The sequence below is a fragment of the Magnolia sinica genome, chromosome 3, assembly GCF_029962835.1.
Source record: "Magnolia sinica isolate HGM2019 chromosome 3, MsV1, whole genome shotgun sequence".
In the NCBI taxonomy this organism is placed as follows: Eukaryota; Viridiplantae; Streptophyta; class Magnoliopsida; order Magnoliales; family Magnoliaceae; genus Magnolia; species Magnolia sinica.
Genome location: NC_080575.1, coordinates 110,603,529 through 110,623,489, shown reverse-complemented (window position 1 = coordinate 110,623,489; position 19,961 = coordinate 110,603,529). Strand labels below are relative to the sequence as shown.

Genomic DNA, 19,961 nt, shown 5'->3' with positions numbered 1-19,961 from the left:
TGCAAACAAATATTGTGGCCATTGACTAATTTGATTGATTATGGAAATGGTTATGAATAAGAGAAATTTTATCTTATGGTGCCATCTTCACTGCACATGTCTAGATATTTGATGATCAAGATATTTCATATGGTGGTCGCCACTTTGGATTCCCAAAAGTCAAAGATTAGATGATTGCAACTATTTCAATTTTCTGCTATATATAGGCAATTGCCAATTTTCATTTGAACTATTGTTTTTCTGGCCACCTATCAATTGCTAGGATGTCTGATTGTTGTGATTTTGGAAAAAGGGATGGACAGCAGTGACAAACCCATACATCATGGTGGATCTTCTGGAGCTATGCATATTACTTCATGATGCCATGGATGTGAATTTGCATGGCTGTGTTCTTGGTGAAGACCGTGAAACGGGTCCTGTTCGCAGAGGTGAGGAGCCACGACAAGTATTTATCCATCCATCATTACCTTCTGCTTTTCATGGCTGTTTCACAGTTTCCCTTGTTTTTCTGGCTTGGCAATGTCGGGTCATGAACGTCATCTGTTCCTTGTTATTACAACAGTCTCTCTGTAGGCAGCTGATTCTTTTTTTCATGTGATGGCAATATGCTCACCTGTTCAGCAATCATGCGGTCATGATTTATTGCAGCTGGGGCGTGAGGGAGCGATAGAAAGAATAGTAATTTCTTTGTGGGAGAAATGCTACTTTGATGTGGACTTCATACAAATTCTATTTCAGCCTGGCTGTTCATGTACTGAACACATGATAGGAAATTGCTGATTTGGTGGGCCACTTTTGGATGGGTTCACTGGCCTAGAGTGTGGCTGGTGATGGAACATTTCTAACCACATGATTTAGGGGTTTGCTGGTAATGTGGGTCTGTGCTCCTTACTTAAACCGTCTCATTCCAAGCTAATGTTTGGATGGCTATTGCAGTCTCAATCACAATTATCTCAGATTCAAAAAGAAAAAGCGATGCCATATCAAGGTACAAAATCTCTCTCTCTCTCTCTCTCTCTCTCTCTCTCTCTCTCTCTCTCTCTCTCTCTCTCTCTCTCTCTCTCTCTCTCTCTCTCTCTCTCCTCTTTTGGTAGGGCCTCTGCTCCGATCCGACTCGGTTTTCCTGACTGAGTCGGACTCAGATCGGTCCAGGGCTACATGGGTTAGGATCGGATTGGGTCAGAGGACCAGGACTCGGTCCCGGTTCTAACCGAGTTCGGGTCAGGCCATGCAGAACTCGGATCTGATCGAGTTGGGCCTAATCCAATTCGACTCGGTCCGATGCCCAACTCTACCCTCGAGCAACCAAGAGCCAGCGACTAGCCAAAAAACAGCACCACCAAGAGCCAACGGCTAGCCATGAAACGGCACCCGCGAGCCACCACGAGCCTACGGGCAGCCAAGAAACAGCACGCAACAACATGAAATCTTGGTTCAGTTGGTTTAAGATGTGGTCGGCACATCAAGAACCGAACCTCCAAGATCCGGATGTTTCACTTGTCCATGTTATAGTGGATGCTGGATGCCAGAACAGAACGGGTTGCATGTTGTCCCTCCACCATGGAGATATTAGTGGTCACATCCCTTCTGCCTATGCATCATAGTAAGGAGTCAATTAGTGGAAGGATTGTTAAAGGAAAAAAAAAACAGATAGAATTATTAAAAAGCTTATTTTCATCGTTCAAATGAATTATCTTTGTTGACTATTTGAACAAGTGTCTAAAAGGTCTCATAAAATTTTCGAGATAAATTTATAAATAGACCAATAATCGGCGGATAGTTTTCATTATAGTATAGTAACATGTGCTCGACTGTAATTTTCACTATAATTTTATCTTATATTTTGGAGAGAAAGTAACACTGAAAAATGATAATGATTAAATTAGCTTCTAGAACTCCACAGGGGAGTGTCTGCCACACATGCAAGAGATTTGAACCTCTCATCTTTAATCACAATCTCAACCATTGATTGGAATTTTCTCTAGCTGTCCTATCATAACCGTTGAAAGTCTTCCATTCATAGGCTAGTATCATCTAATAACCATAATGTTTGGAGTGGGGCCGTCCATTATTTAGCACCAGATGAACGCTTTGGATTTTGTAATTGTGTGCCACATATGACATGGATATTCTTGTCAGTACTAACTAGGAAATTTTTATAAATGTGATGTGTTCATGAAATTAATCATGGTTATCGTGTTGATCATCAATGTAATTACGTGGTTGTTACACAAAAGAAAAAAAAAAATATATCCTCCATGATTTAGACATTCTAATTGCATGTTTAAAAGAAATTTTGTTCATTAGCCTATGTGTGTCCATCACTACAGCATTGAATTATGCATTCACCCCTCTCTTTTGCATGCTAAAAAAAAAAAAAACTTGTGGCCTATTAATGCTCAATCACTACTGTTTTCTAAGGTTGGCAGAAATGGACCTGCTTCATTTTTTTGAATAATACCCTAAGATAATCTTACAAAACAGATGGACGGCATGGATATAGAATAAATACATCAAGCTGGCCCACGGTAAGGGCGTACCTAATAGGCTCTCCAGAGCCTGTGAGGCCACTAGGTGGGCCATGTGCAGTTCGAGTGTGGACCCAGTTCTGCTTGCACGGTGGGCCAGTTCATTAAGCAGATTCGATCCTCCCACAGGAGCATATGTTAGGAGTCCGGATCTACAGGGGGAGCGAGCTGCCTCATTGCTAGGACATACGTGTCATCAATCTACTTCATCTGACGGCTACTGCACACGTATCGTAAAAGCGTGTATATTTTAAAAGGTGAGAACCGCCCAGCCATGATGAATTTTGGACAGTTGGATGCTTTGTGAATGTTTCAGCCTGTTCACATGGGCTCATGTAGATTGTCGGCACGGTCTACTCACCCTGCTAGAAGCACCCAAAACCATCAGGGCCCACCTGCATGCTGTATGCATCTGCAAATAATAACCATTGCTTCAGCGGTGGGACCCACATGTTTCCAAGTATAATGCCCCAACTAATTAGAGCCTCCTGTGATTCCACCCACTTCAATGAAGCTACAAGGTCAGACTGCCGACGCTAAGAAAATTTAGCCACCCTGAGCCCTTGATCCGGGCAAACCGGACCCCCTAAGTAATATAAAGCTTCCATTAGGTGGACCCCACTTGATCGATTGGTTTGGATGTGACCAATGAATTATTTAGACTGAGTATAATGCTGTGCTTATAGTAGTTATGATGGGTTTATATATATATTTGAATATATTATGTAAGGACAGTATTCCAAATGGTAATTGTTATGGGTTAAACTACTATTTTCTTCATATTTATAAATAAAATCTTAATACCTTCGTAAAAAAATATTTCCCCACATCTTAAATTTTTAAAATAAGAGTGTAAGATTAAATTTTAATCTCATTAGTTGACATTAAACATTGCTTTCCATTTCAGTGTGTGATTTAAATTAAATGTGAATCATATCTGTTATGGGAAGATCCGAGCCCCTTCAATTCCAAGGTCCGACGCCACATTAACTGGATCGAATACGTAAGAGTAAAATTGGCCTGATCTGAAAGATGATGCTCGGTTCGGCCTCAGATGAGCTTTAGCACTAGGGTTGATGGTTCAGACCGAGGCGGTCAATGTGAAGAACATACCAGAACCTACTTGCAAGATCTCGGACCGCCCCACTACTGCCCGACCAGAGACGAATCATCTGACCACTCACATCCATATCACCCATTGCGGAGAAACTCGACTCAACGGGTTGAGTCCGCCGCCCACCTCGGAGCTCGAAGGGGAGATCTCCAGAATATTCGATGACAAGTAAAGCTGGTTCCACCATAAACCCAAGCCGGAGCTCGACTCGGACTCAGGACATGGTCCTCACTTAACAAATCAATGGCAAAAGCTTATGTGTGCTGGTCTAGGTCCAAGGCTCGGAGTCAGGGCCTCTTTGGCTTAAGATCCCGAGCCGAGGCCAAGGCGAGATGTGTACGCACCATGCGCTAAACTAAGAAATTACCTTACACAAACACGACCGATTGTCTCGCCCGCAGATACGCATGATACGCTACACGATCCCTGGATTACGGATAATATCTCCACGATCATAGTATCTCATTAATTGAGCATATCGTGCCAAGATTAACGGACTCAGACCGTCTGATAGGCAGGTATAAATACAATGAGACTTCATTGCTACAGGTACGCAACATCTTGCACTCTCCTACTACACTCGAACTTAGACTCAGATTCCCTTGACCTGACTTAGGCATCGGAGGATCCCCTGCCCAGACCAGGGTCTCCTTTGCTCATTGCAAGTGTGCAAGTTCGAGAAGCTAAAGCGGTTCGGAGTTCACGAGTCGGAGTGGAGAGTCGTCTAGATTTAGTCATCAACATTTTTGGCGTCGTCTGTGGGAAACTGATATGAAAGGTCGGGTTCCTATCTTTAAGCATTATAGCGAGAGGGAAGAAGAAGGTGGCCGCTGTGGAACCGAAGCAAAATGATCAGACCCGATCCTCTTCACTACTTCATGCTGAATCAGCCCCGAGGCCTTCCCAGGGTTCTCACAATTGGGCGAGCAAGTATCGAGCTATACAAAGCGAGATACAAGCCCTGCGTGATGAAATTAACCAGATAAAGCGGTGACAGGAGCCGCAGCCACATCCTGAAAACCATGTTCATGAACCGGCTGGCCTGGTTATGGAAGCTCATTCCGCGCCGAGGAGTATGAGACCCAAGGGGCCCCAACGTCAACCCGCTCGGGCACCAACTTCGATTCAGAACCCTCCCCCGACCCAAATTCGAGTTTTGGCTCGGAACACAGCGACTCGAGCCCCGACGAATGCCTCGGTCACCTCGGCCCTAGCACCAACAGATTTCTGCCACGAGTTGGAAAGGAGGAGGGGAAGGAGAACTCCCAAAATAGAAGATACTCAAGAGATAGTAGCTGAAAACAAAGATCCTTGAGAGACACGGTTCGCGGAGCTCAACAACAAAATTCTGATACTAGAAAAGAAGCAACAGCCGTCGTCAGTTCCCACCGCCGTTCAGGCAATGATGGAAGAGACCGAGCCTCCCTTCACCTCGGCAATCATGAGCGAGGTAATGCCACAGAAGTTCCAGATACCTCCCGTCATACAATACTCTAGGTCTGGCACATGGAGGCTTATCGTTCGTGGATGCAAATCCAAACAACGACAGACATGATGATGTGCAGAGGATTTTCAATTACACTCACAGGATCCACTCCGAGTTGGTACCGCTAGCTCAAACCCAACTCCATTAGATCCTTCGCGGAACTTAGCCGATCATTCCTCACCTAATTTATAAGCGGTAAGAAGAGTCGGAAACCAAACACCCATCTCTTTACTATCAAACAAGTGCCAAATGAATCATTGAAAGACTACATCGCTCGTTTCAATGAAGAAGCATTACAGGTGGAGGACTATGACGACAAGATGGCGCTCTCTGCAATATTCAGTGGTCTAAAAGAGGAGAAGTTCGCATTCTCCATCAAGAAGAAGCCTCCGAAAACATCAGATAAGCTCATCACCAGAGCTCAAAAGTACGCTAACGCTAAGGAATTCTCCAACGCTCGCAAGAGTGTTCAAGTAACAAAGCCGACTGGCAAAGGAAAGAGGCCAAGGAATGAAGAACCTCAGACACCTAGCAAAGGGCCAGATGACCGCGCTCCTCGCGATCGTCATCCAAGCAGAAAACCAGAAGGTAAATTCCATTCCTACACCCCCTTCAACACATCCACCGAGCAGATTTTTCTGGACATCCAAGGGCAGAAGCTTCTGAATTGGCCTGTTTGTATGAATGCCGACCCGAATCATCGAGACAAATGCAAGTATTGTCATTTTCACCGAGATCATGACCACAACACAACCGACTGCATGGACCTCAAGGATGAGATTAAGACCCTCATTCGTAAAGGTCATTTGCGCCGATATACCAAGGAAGAAAAAATGGCTCGAAAAGAAGAACGAGAGCAGTCGAATAACACCCCAGAAGAGCCAGCCGAGATCCGCACCATCTTCTGTGACTCGTCTAGTGGAGGTGACTCAAACCGTGCCAGAAAAGCTTATTTTCAGAAGTCTGATCCAGAACATTACATCCACGTGACCGAGCGGCCTAGCAAGGAACTCCGGGCCAGCCTATGCAGTCTGACCTTGACGGAAGACGGCGTGCGCAAAATCCAACATCCGCATGATGACGCCCTAATGGTTACTATGACCATTACCAACCACAAGGTGTACCGCATCTTGGTCGACACTGGAAGCTCGGCCGATATGATCTACTCCGAAGCTTTTGAAAGAATGGGCATTCCAAGGTCACGCCTCAGACCTGTGAAGACCCCCCTGCACGGCTTTACAGGAAAAAGGGTAATCTCTGAAGGAGTTATCTCCCTCCCCGTGACCACGGGAGAAGGACAACATCAAGCCACCCTCATGGTGGACTTCCTCGTTGTCAATGTGTCATCATTGCATAACATCATTCTGGGCAGACCTTCTCTCAATGCAATGAGGGCAGTCGTCTCCGTCTTTCATCTGATGATGAAGTTTCCCGCCGAGGATGGAACAGGTTACCTCCGAGGCGAGCAGCGCGAAGCTCCGAGATGTTACGCTATAGCAGTAAAGAAAGGGTCCGTGAAACAAGCACTCACTGTCAACATCTTAGATCCTAAAGGACCTACAGAGGACTCCTCTGTGGAAGACCTGGAGAAAGTATCGCTCGATGAAGCAGATCCAAACAAGACCATTCAGCTCGGAACGTCATTAAGTTCTGAACAACAGTCTGAAATGCTGACTTTCCTACGGCGACATAAAGATGTCTTTGCATAGTCGCATGGGGACATGCCCGGGATCTCCGCAGATGTCATGGTCCACAGGTTGAATGTGGACCCGGATTACAAACCTGTGAGACAGAAGAGGAGACCGTTCGATGTCGGGTGGTACAAAACCATAGCCGATGAAGTCTCTATTCTACTCGATGCTGCCTTCATAAAGGAGGTACATTATCCTGATTGGATCGCAAACGTGGTCCTCGTCAAGAAAGCCAACGAGAAATGGCGGGTCTGTGTAGATTACTCGGATCTGAATAAGGCGTGTCCGAAGGATAGCTTCCCGTTGCCTCGGATCGATCAGCTGGTAGACCATACAACGGGGCACAAACTACTCTCCTTCCTGGATGCTTACTCTGGGTATAACTAAATCACAATGCATCCCCCAGACAGGCAGAAGACTACCTTCGTCACTGACAAGGGACTCTACTGTTACCGGGTCATGTCGTTTGGCCTGAAAAACGCTGGCGCAACGTATCAAAGGCTGGTGAATCAGATGTTCACCAAACAGATCGGGCATACTATGGAAGTGTACGTCGACGACATGCTTGTAAAGAGCATCAATGCGTCCGATCACTTGGCAGATCTCGATGAAACTTTCACAATCCTTCGAGAATACCAAATGAAGCTGAATCCCACGAAGTGCGCCTTCGGAGTTGGCTTCGGTAAATTTCTCAGGTTTCAAGTTAGCCAGAGGGGCATTGAAGCAAACCGTGACAAAATCAAAGCACTCCTCGATATGAATACACCTCAGACTGTCAAGGAGATATAATGCCTCACTGGACGAGTAGCAACGCTTGGACGGTTCTTATCCAGAGCCACAGATAAATGTCTCCCCTTCTTTCAACAGTTGAAGGGCCATAAGAAGGCAGAATGGATGATGGAATGCGAACAGGCCTTTCACCAGCTAAAACAGTACTTAGGTTCGCCACCCCTACTGTCTAAGCCCGAAGAAGGCGAGCCCCTGTTCTTATATCTCGCGGTCTCAGCCTTAGCTGTGAGCTCGACACTGGTTAGAGAGGTAGGAGGTAAGCAGCATCCCATTTATTATATGAGTAAAGCCATAGTGCCTGCCGAGACGAGATATCCAGCTCTAGAGAAGTTAGTACTCTGTCTCGTCATCTCAGCTCGGAGGTTGCGTCCGTACTTCCAAGCCCATTCCGTCATCGTGTTGATCGATTCTCCCCTTAAACAAGTCCTCCAGAGGCCCGAAGTGTCAGGTCGGTTAACCAAGTGGGCCATCGAACTCAGGGAGTTCGACATTTAGTTCTGACCAAGGACAACAATTAAGGGCCAAGTCGTAGTCGACTTCATCGCGAAATTCACCACCCCTAACGGAGGGATCAGCACCGAAGTCGTGATGACTCCTTCGCATGTTCCTTCAAATGATCAGAAAGCGGTATCAGAACCAGGATGGGTTCTCTATGTAGACGGGTCATCCAATGACAAGCGTGCTGGAGCAGGAATTGTCCTGGTCTCACCTGATTCCACATCCATCCAGTACGCGATCAGACTCGGTTTCAAGGCCTCTAATAATGAGGCGGAGCACGAGGCTCTGCTGTCCGGACTTAGGCTAGCGGCTAACCTGGGGGTCCAATCTCTTCACGTACGGTATGATTCTCAGCTAGTTGTGAATCATATCTCCACTGAATACGAGGCCAAGGAGGTTAGGATGATCACTTACTTAGACAAGGCGAGGAAATTAATAGAAAGATTTTGGAGCTGCACTATCCGCTAGATTCCTAAAGCAGAAAATTCCTGAGCCGATGCCCTGACAAAGCTAACATCAGCCACAGAAGGGATGATACCACGAATCATTCCCATGGAATTCATAGAAAATCCGAGCATCGACCAGGCGGAGAAGAAAACGGTCAATCCAGTAGATAATACTCTGAGCTGGATGGATCCGATTTACAACTACCTCACATCTGGTGAGGTCTCTTTGGATGAGTTAGAGGTAAGGCACTTGAGAGTTAAAGCGGCACGCTTCGTAATCCTATACGGGATCTTGTATAAGAAAGGGCGCTCACAACCTTATCTCAGGTGTCTCCGATCCGATGAGGCAGATTATGTGATTCGAGAGATTCACGAAGGAATCTGTGAGAATCACTCTGGCGGTCAAGTAGTGGCTTTGAAAATACTCCGACAAGGATATTTTTGGTCGACCATCAGAGAAGACTCGAAGAACTACGTTTAAAGGTGTGGCAAATGTCAACAATACGCAGCTATGCCAAGACAACCCGCAGAAGAAATGACTCCCATGAGCGGTCTATGGCCGTTCGCTCAGTGGGGGATTGACATCATCGGGCCTCTGCCCACAGGGAAAGGGCAAGTCAAGTTCACCATTGTCGCGGTCCACTATTTCACCAAGTGGGCCGAGGCTGAGCCCGTTGCAAAGATTACAGAGTAGAAGATAATCGATTTTGTGTGGGAAAACATCATCTGCCAGTTCGGGACTCCACGCACCATTGTGTTTGATAATGGCAGGTAGTTTGACAACGACAAGTTCCAAAGCATGTGCCAGGGGCTCGGCATCACTAACGTGTACTCTTCCCCTCGGCACCCACAATCCAACGGACAGGTAGAAGCAGTTAACAAGGTCATCAATCACCATCTCAAAATAAAATTAGAAAAAGTAAAAGGTAACTGGGCCGAGGAGCTCCCATTCGTCCTCTGGGCTTATAGGACTACGGCTCAGTCCTCCACCGGGGAGACCCCATTCTCACTTTCATACGGTTCGGAAGAAATGGTGCCAGTTGAAATCAGTCTTCCTACAGCTCGGGTCAGAAACTACCAGGAGAACCAAAACGTTAAGCAGATCGCAGCCAACCTGGATCTACTTGAAGGGGCCAGAGACATCTCAAGGCTCAAGGTCACTGCTCAATATCAACAGGTGGCACGGTTCTACAATTCTAAAGTCAAGACCAGGCGGTTCTGTCCAGGAGACTTGGTCCTTCATTGAGTCTTCCAAAACACCGCAGAACCGGTGGCTGGGGCACTCGGGCCTAATTGGGAAGGGTCATATCGTGTGGTCCGATCGACAAACCTGGCTCTTACCACTTAGAAGATCTCGAGGGTCGTCAGCTTCCTCACCCCTAGAATGCCGAGCACCTAAAAGTCTACTACCCTTGAGGTAATGGCCGTTGTTGGCCCCCAATAAATGTACGACTCCGATCGACTAGCCTATAAGGCTTTCAATAAGATTCACATCTCTTCCTATCTACACGAACAGATTATCTACTAAGAAAAAGTTGTCTCTCATGAGCAGAGGCGGACTTAACGAACTGATCCATTAAAGAAGGGGTTAGAGCGTTATCCCATGAAAATTCTACAAGGCATCCTCTCATAATCAGGGGAAAAGCCAATAAACGACCCGGTTCCCCGACAGAGGAGTCGGTTCATCACCCAACTGACGGGTGTATTAAAAGTTACTTACTAATCATGGGATGAGCCGATCCCCTAAGGGTCTGGACTTAATAATCGCAATACTACAAAACTCAAAGTTCTACGAAACGGCATTGAAATGAGCTGACTCGTCAAGGAGTCGACTCGGCAATGCCCCAAAATGAATTAACCTGTCAACAAATCAAATCGGCAATTGACAATCATCATCCACACGCCCTCTCCAGAGGGTCAAAAAATATCATCTATCATCCACCAAAAGACAAGTTTAAAAAGTTATAAAAAAATGGGGGAGAGATGTTAAAAGCTAGTTCATTGGAGCTAGAGGAGGAGGAGCTTGTGAGCAAGGAGCCTGATCCGGGCGAGCATCTCCAGAGGGCTTCTCTTTTGCGTCTTCGGGCAGCAAAGGCTCGAGGTTGAGGTCTGGATACAAATCCTAGACCTCATCAATGCAAGCGTCGAAGCCACAGTTGTAGAACTTGGTAGCTTCAGCCGCCCTCTCCTCTGAAACCTTAAAGGCATCCACTACAGCACCCACCGCAGAGGCCAGGGAGGCCTCATCCTCGGCTCGCTAAGCCTCCTTTACTTGGGAGATGGCTCGACTCAGTTCTTCTGCCGCCTCAGCTCTGGTCCGCTCCAGCACTTCCCCCAATCGGGCGTTCTCCTGGGCAAGCGAGTTCGCATAGGCCCTGGCTCGGGACAGCTAGGCCACAGCAGCACTGCATCGGGCTTCGAGATCACTCACGACCCCCTTTAACTGGAGCTCCCGAGCCCTCCCGTCCTCAAGCTGCCTACGTAGTTCCGCCGCTCCATACGAAGAAAGGTAGCCTCATCCCGTAAGATCCCGGCCTCACCCTTGAGGGCTTCCACCTCAGCATGTTTCTTTGCCAGCTCCTGCAGTCTCTTTCGAGTTAGAAGGAGCCTCAGGACGGACTGCACGAAAATAAAAATGAGCACATAGATGCAATAAAAGAAACTGGAGACAAGGAAGGTTAGCAGAAATACCTGGTAGAAGATGAAAGTTATGTCATTAACGAAAGATTCGTCCGATTTGGTGAAAAGGCCAGCTATCTCCTCCTCCGGGGCATGTTTGGCAACACACTGAACCAGGCAGGACATATAATAGCCCGGCTGGAACTTCTCTCCGCTCGTCCCCACCTGAGCCGATCCTCTTGCTTCCCCGGCCCCAGTCCTGCTGCCTGCTGAGGCCTGAGCCTCGGCCCTGAGGTCATTCCCGACTTCGGGAGGGGAGAGCATGGCGTCAGCCTTCCGAACAGCCTCCTCTTGCTCAGATGAAGAGGGGATAGCTATGCAGGCCTCGGGGGCCGTGGGAGGTGCTTCAATGGGGGCGACGACAGGAGGAAGGGTTGGAGCTGGAGCATCGACAGCAGTGGCCTCGGCCGCAACAGGTGTTAGAGACGGAGCTACAGCAAAAGAAATTGAAGTTGCAGCTAGAGCTGCAGCAACAGAAATTAGGGCTGAGGGACCCTCGCCACGAGGAGCCGTCTACCTCCTCCGAACAGTCGTCTTTGTTCGGGGCTCGGTCCTCAGCATCTCATTGACAGTCGGGGCGGCCTTCCTTCTCCTGGACCCAGCTACCTCGGCCATGCCTGCGGGGAAAGTAATGAATCAGCAACCAAGTCAAAAGGCTCAGTCCCTTCAAGGTAAGGAGCCTAAGATAAACTCACTGAAGGAAGCGGGGAGAGGCTTGGACTTACAAAGTCCAAACCAATGAAGATTGACGGCTATGATCAAATCTGACCAGGAGCGGAGATCTCCTGAGCGCGCCCTAGCCCTAGCAACTTGATTCTTCAGGTCCGAGGTAAGGAAAGGCAAACCCCTCTGAAAGTCTACAGAAATAAAAGAAGAGCTTCAGTCAAATCACAACAGAAGGAAAAGGGATATAAAAAAATTTTTAAAAAAGGCGCAAGGTCCGACCTGGGGTAGCAAATCGGGTGGGGACCCAAGTCATCAAGTTTCCAAGCTCCTCCGCCGGCACCTTCCATTCGTCCGAAGCCCGGAACCATTTGTTCTTTTAGTCCTTGTTAGAGGACGGAAGATTCATGACCAGCCCTGACCCCTTTCTGCATCAAGTCGTGAAGTAGTACCACGGCTCTTGGCTGTCATGCTTGACCAAGTACAAGCTTACTAACTCCTCTGGTGTCAGCTCTGGGTTCCCAACTTAACGCCAGATGATGAAGGAAGAGATCAAAACCCTCCAAGCATTGAAGGTGAGTTAGCAGGGAGCTAGTCCCAGGTAAGTAGTCAGGGCTCAGACGAAAGGGTTCATGAGGAGTCGAAGCCCACATTACAATGCGCAAAGAAAAATGGTAACTTCCCCTTTAGCAGGCGCACCGGCGGTGTCGAGGGGCTCTGGTGCCCTTATCTGCACGGAGTTTAGGATCTCAAACTCCGAGCGAATCCACCCCGTTTGAGATTCCGTTAATACAGAGTCTCCCGAGACAACCTCTGAGGCTCACCAGCTCGCAGGCATCTCGGCGACGCCTGTAGTCTAGTCTCGGGGGGCTCGGGTGGCCTTCTTCTTGCCCACCCATCAAGTTCAAGCCCCCGCCTCCTTGTTTCTTCAAGGCAAAGGGAACAGAGGCACTGCTTCTAAGGCGCTTTCAGACGCCCCTCTCCTGTCATCCGAGCTTGCCGGCTCAGAATCATCATAGTCTTCTCGGACCATATCCATATCAGACGACATTCTGTAGAAACAAAGGAAAAAGAAGCGACGCTAAAGGAAGGGAGGAAAGGCTCACTGGACGTCCACCGGGAATCACCTCCGTCAGAAACCCCTGATCAGTCGGAATCGCCTCGTCGAAAAATTCAAATTGGTCGGAATCGCCTTCGCCGAAAATCACCTCCTCAGGAAACCAACAGCCACACAAATTTGGAATGTAGAAGTGAGAAGCGTTTCCGAAACGCTATGAATTATATAGCCTGGGAAGGATCTCTGCATTAATGGTGAGCCATGATGGCCGCAGCAGAATTGTCGCGAGCCAATTCCGGGACATACGTGGCTACAGATCACTGGTTCAAGCTCTGTCAGGCCGCGTACTTCTGACATTGGATTACGAGGTCGGAGTAGTGGAAGCAGCGCTCAGGCAGGGGAAACGTCGCTCGAACGTCTCTCATGGCATACGTGGCAGTCAACCATAGGTTCAGCAATGATTCGAGATCTTAACCGTCACCATGTGTCTGCTGGAGGTTGGCCCACGAACAAGAAACCCCGAGGACGTATCTCTTCAAATATAGAAATCATAATTGCACCCACACGCATGGAAGATATGACAGGGGAAACGATTGATCTTTCGTATGTGTTTACTCTCCAAGTCCGTGTTCGAACTTGGAGAGTAGGGGCTTCTGTTATGGGAAGATTCGAGCCCCTTCAATTCCAAAGTCCGACACCACATTAACCGGATTGGATACATAAGAGTAAAACTGGCCTGATCTGAAGGATGATGCTCGGTTCAGCCTCAGTTGAGCTTTAGTACTGGGGTTGACGGTTCAAACCGAGGCAGTCGATATGAAGAACATACCAGAACCTACTTGCAAGATCTCCCCTCCGAGCTCCGAGATGAGCGGTGGACTCAACCCATTTACTCGACCGATAAGTAAGGCCGGTTCCACCATAAACCCAGGCCGGAGCTTGGCTCAGACTCAGGATGTGGTCCTCGCTTAACAACTCAATGGCAAAAGCTTATGTATGCTGGTCTAGGTCCGAGGCTCAGAGTCAGGGCTTCTTTGGCTTAGGATCCCGAGCCGAGGCCGAGGCGAGAGGTGGACGCACCATGCGCTAAACTAAGAAACTACCTTAAACGGACACGACCGATTGTCTCGCCCATAGATACGTATGATATGGTACACGACCCCCGGATTACGGATAATATCTCCACGATCATAGTATCTCATTGATTGAGCGTATCGTGCCGAGATTAACGGACTCAGACCGTCTAATAGGCATGTATAAATATAATGAGACTCCATTACTATAGGTACATAACATCTTGCACTCTCCTACTACACTCAAACTTAGACCCAGATTCACTTGACCTGACTTAGGCATCGGAGGGTCCCTTGCCCAAACGAGGGTCTCCTTTGCTCATTGCAAGTGTGCAAGTTCGAAAAGGTAAAGCGGTTCGGAGTTCGCGAGTCGGAGTGGAGAGTCGTCCAGATTTAGTCATCATCAATATCCATAAGTTGTGCGCAGGATAATCATTTATTTTGTATTGTTATTTTATCTTTTTATTTTTTATTTACAACCAAAATCTGATATTATTGTGTTTTTACTTTTTATTTACAGGCAAAATATGATATTATTGCAACGGAATCCTTAGGTGAATGTATTAAATCAGATTTTCAACTTGGAAATTCAACGTGTAATTTAGAGTAGGCCGTGGTTTCCCAATGACCGCACTCGAGGGACCCACGATTGTAAATTTATTTTAATGGGCCAACTGAAAATAGTGAAATAGAACAGCTAGGCAAAGTCCGACTGCTGTTTCCAAGCTCAGATGAGCCACGATTGGTCAGGTGTACAAGTGGGGCCCAACAAGATGGCAATGCGAAGGAAAGAAAAACATTGATACTCTAAAGATTGTGATGGATGATACACGGGCACTTACAAAGTGCACTTGCGACGTATAATTAATTCAACTTAAACTTTTCAAATTACAGTTGCTAATTTAGTTATGTTGTGACCTAAAAATTACTGCTTATTTTGATTATCTGATTATCAGATGGGATGGTTAAAAATGAAAATATCCAATGGTCTTATTTCAACAAATGAGTGTCCTGGAAACCGAAGAAACGAGGTTAAGGTTTTTCAATCAACCTGATCTTAGGACTTTGACTTAGATAATATGAATAATGAGATCAAGGTTTTTCAATCAATCTGATTTTAGGACTTTGACTAAGAGAATATGAGTAGCACCAGCTTAGTATCATGTGCATTGCTGCCAGAGTATTCAATAACTACCCTTCAAAGAAATTCCAAGTTAGGCAAATGCAATCCAAGGAAAAATGCAACAGAAAGCCTAGGTTTCAACCTGAGCTTGAAGGATTGCTTTGCTTATGTTTGATCAATAAAAGTTGAGTAAGCCAGCTATTTAAATTGGGATTTTTACTGCGAAATTCCTGAGGAATCTAAATATATAGGTGCTTTTGAGGGATCAAATTCAAATTTAAAATAAAATAAAATTTTAAAATAAAATAAAAATAAAAATAAAACCTCATTTATTTTTCTTTCAAAAGTAGTGAAAGTTGAGACTTGTGAGACCCATATGTGTATAACATTCAGCCCATCCTATACAGTGTTTTAAATATCGACGATATCAGCTGATATATCCAAGGATATATCTTGAATCCCACCTATGCGATATGAAATACATAAGTAGTGATGATATATCCCACCTATTTGATCCAGCGAGCATTTTCGATCTATATTTTTGTCGTAAATCACGTTAAACCCAGTGTCTGATGGTTACAAATCTATGATTCTTCATGTTTTCCATGAAAAATCATGAATTTGGAACTTCGATTTTGATATTTGGGGAAGATGGGTCAAGTTGCGAAAAATTTAAAAAATTCAAAATTTCTCAATTTCTCGCAACTTAGTTGCAATCTTTATATCCAAACACAAATTAAACATGTATGTAACCTGATATAGTGATTCTTCTTTTGCTTTTGAATATATTGCTTGTGTTTCCATGTATATCTTCTTAAGTTTATAAATTATATTAATAGACTTTGAATATGTTTGCATCAATTCAGTTAGAAAGCGTATATATTAGAACCTCATACAAAGGAAACCCTATTATGTGCACTTTCTTTTTGTAATGTTTTGATTTCTAAGTGTGTATTGATGTTTTTTTCAACACCCTGAAATTTCATTGAAAAAATCAACCAGTTTCTCAATATTCTCATGTTTCCCAACAACAGCGATACATTCGCAATACAACCAATATATCATATGCGATAATCGATATGTATCTGTATCCAAATGGTGTGATATGTTATGCGGTAACGATATTTAAAACATTGATCCTACATATATACCCCTGATGGGGATAACAGGAACAGAACATTAGGCCCATCATATCATCAGATGGGCTACACTCGAATTTGGATATTTTGAGTGGTGTATATTAATTTTTATAGTTGCTCGCCTTACAATTGGATCTGCCAAAAATTTTGTTCACCTAATAATAATATTGGTGTGCATATGTTGGTAAGGTTCTATATGAGACACATGTTTCCGTACTCCACTTTGTTGTAAAGAAAACTAAAGGGAAAGTAGTAATATAATTTTCTCTATGAAAAAGGATCTGTTGAGACACTATTCCTGGTGGAATTTTGCAGTAAAAATCTATTTTAAACAGATGCCAATTGCCTTTTGCAGGAACTTCCTCAGTTCCTTAAGGGAGGCTACCATCATGTTTGTGAGTACTTTCCCGTCCATCCATTTAGTCAGATCATGTTAGGAGATAGATAAAAAATGATGCAGATCCAAAACTAAGTAGGCTGCACCATAAGAAGAAGTGTGTAGGGAAATGCCTATGGTTGAAACCTACCTGGGTCTACTGTGATGTATATATGATCACATCCATACCATTCATAAGATCCTTCCTACTACGATGAACTGAAAACACGAAAATATTAGCCCCAAAACTTCTTTGGCTCTATCAATGAATCAACGGTGATCCTCATTGTTTCCTGTCATGCGGCCCATTTGAGTTTTGGATCTGCCTCGTTTTTTGGCCTTTGTCATAACATGATCCGGAAAAATGGATGGGCAAAGAAATCAACACCCACCAACTAGTTATGATGGCGGACATCGAAGAAATGGAAAAACTTCAATACTATGGCAGAACCTGATGGACAAGACCCAGGCACTTAGAAATTGCGTACTTTAAGGTAGAAGTAATTATATTTTACCCGTTCAAATTCATGTATCATGAGCTAAAAATTGTGATTATTTGATTATCTAACTATAGGATCAATGGATGTTTATAGGACAGTTATAAATGAAAAATATCAATGGTCTTACCTCAACAAACAAACATTCACCAATAAGAGAATATTACTGTCGAGGCATTCTGATTTTGGGAATTAAAGCGTTCTACAGCTTCATTGATTGAATTTTTACAGGCAAGTTGTGGATAATTATGGATACGCAAGCACTTAGTGTAAGGATTCTAGTAGGTGGGCCATACATTATTGCCAGTTTTGATCTGACTGTTGGATTATTTAAAATGAACGATTTGATAGGCCCTTCTACGGTTGTGTTCGATATAAATAAGGTTGGGATAGGAAGTTTGAATCACGGTCCTATATCCAGTCATTTAGATAGATATGAAAACTCATAATATGAACTTTCGGAGGAGAGAAGTGTGATGGGCAAGCTTTTCGATTGTCTTTTTATATGAATATAGTGCTTGGTCTTCTCACCAACGGAGACCAAAAAAAAAAAAAAACTCTAATCATATTAAGAGATCTTTTATAGAAGTGTAAGGTGTGGAAAATCGATCATCACCTCTCGACAACAATACAGCATCAAGAATGTCTTCACATTAAGATACGTGTTTACAGTTCCAGTTATCAATCTCCGTTATTGATGTATAAATGATCTGCTTATTCCGTTATTCAGATTATACTTAAAATTTGTATCCACTGTCATACGCAACATACATATAAAATTAATTTCATTGAGGAAACGCTCTAATGTGTTGCAACACTGATTAGATTTTTTTTTTTGGGAGGCGGGGGTGTTGTTTGGTTATATGTTTCTTTGGATCTATTTGGATGACAAATGAAATATTTGGATTGAAAATAGTAATCATTAGCTTATAGTTTAGTTCTTAGGCACAAATGATCAGTACAAAGAAATATGAGATTCTCACTTGTCAGCCAAACAAGCCCTTCAAAATGAAATACTTGTTTCAATAGTGCTGGTGGAATCTACAAGGAATCCATCATTCCTATCCCGATATGTGGCCCACATCTTTACACAAAATACATGGGATCTCCAATGTAAAAAGTTGGGCCGTGGCTAGGTAATCCAAACCATCAATTGCCTCAAAATCTCCCTTGAGGCCTGTTTGTTACAATGTAAATGCCTATAATCCTGTGATAAAAGCATGATAATTACATCAATTTTCTGATTGGAAAAAATGAACCACTCTAGCAAAACTCAACCTTAATTTATTATCAAAACTCTATGGGACCCAGATATGATGTGTGCATTATATCCTTGCGATCATTCATATTTTCCAATCATTTTAGGGCATGAGTCTAAAAATGAGCAAATCCAAAGCTCTGAGCGGACGACAACAAAGAGAACAGTGGGTTCAATGATGAAACCATTATTCCCACTGCTTCCTATGATGTGGTTCACTGGAGCTTTGGATTTGCCCCATTTTTAGGCTCATGCTTAAAATAATCTGAAAAAATGAATGAATGGCATGAATATAACACATACATCAAGGTGGGGCCCACATAGTATGCCTCATTTTCCAAGTCAAGACCTATCAGAAAGTGCAATGCATTACACGCTGATAGTTATTGACATTCCAATATTGTAGTTAATAAATGCTTAATTCAGCAAAAATACAAATAAACATAGTTGATCTAACGGAGCCTTGAGGGATTGAGTGTGAACATGGATTTTACTATAAATTTCTAGCTTTGCATTTCAAATCCTAAATATCAAATCTTGAATTTTTAATTGTGTTTAGCAGTTGGATTTTTAAAATCCTAGATTTTAAAAATTATGTTTAAAGTTAGAATTTTAATTATTAAAAAAAATAAAATTATTTTATTTATATTCACAAAATGATGAATGTGATGAATTAAATAGCTTTGAATGTTCTAACATGATATATATGTGCAACAAGTAAGATATTAACTATGTTGGTCCCATTATAAGAAAACCTTAGCCTAAAAATACGATACTTTCAAGCTTTAAGTAGCCTATAGAACCATGCACTAATTTTATCCCTGAAAAAAAAAAAAATCTCATTAGAATTTTTAGATGGTTATCATTTTTCTATAATAATTGCATCGGCTTTATATTGGTAGCATCTAATTTTTGTAATGTGAATACCAGTCAAAATATGTAAAATATGTAACTATGTAAGTTGAATTACTTAGATGAGAAAAAGGTAGCTACAGCAATTGAAAATGATATATATATATAGAGAGAGAGAGAGAGAGAGAGAGAGAGAGAGAGCAGGCCGATCCACACATACAGGTGTGTGGCCTACGCAATGAATAAGTATATTGGGCCTGATTTTCTTTTTAGGTGAACATCCTGGTGTGGACCACCTTTTATATGGTTGGGATGTTCTATACGTGGTTGAACGAAAAACTGGTTGTATCATAACTTTGGTGCAGCCGCTGGGTATGATCGTTTATCTTGAACCGTCTACTAATAGCGTATATTAAATATTTGCACTTCATCATTTATAAAAGCTGTTTATTATAGGCAAGTTAGGTTGTCGACTGAAAGTATTCGTTTAAATTCAAATCATGTATGGATGTGGACACGTGTTGCAACCTGGGAGAGAGAGTAATCCTTGTCAGAAAGTGATATTCTCAATCCGAGGTGGCAGTGTGTTCGAGAATGTTGTATGGATGGACGTGCATGTGTCACAAGGTCATTGGATTGAAATTAGCTGGCATAATAGAATAATGTGTGCTTTCGCTTTTTTGGGGGGCCCA

At 44.0% G+C, this 19,961-nt stretch overlaps 1 protein-coding gene across 1 annotated transcript; it reads left to right on the top strand.

Annotated features, from left to right (window-relative positions):
- The first annotated feature begins 364 nt into the window (after nucleotides 1–364).
- On the top strand, nucleotides 365–6,837 carry LOC131239070 (uncharacterized). Its single transcript, XM_058236630.1, has 2 exons — nucleotides 365–428; nucleotides 5,393–6,837. The coding sequence occupies exons 1-2, from the start codon at nucleotides 365–367 to the stop codon at nucleotides 6,835–6,837; spliced, it is 1,509 nt and encodes a 502-aa protein (XP_058092613.1).
- The last annotated feature ends 13,124 nt before the right edge of the window (nucleotides 6,838–19,961 follow it).

Coding starts and splice junctions, on each gene's coding strand:
- LOC131239070 (XM_058236630.1), top strand. CDS start 365: ATGGATGTGAATTTGCATGGCTGTGTTCTTGGTGAAGACCGTGAAACG. Junction 429..5,392: donor AACGGGTCCTGTTCGCAGAG/GTGAGGAGCCAC, acceptor AATCATTGAAAG/ACTACATCGCTCGTTTCAAT.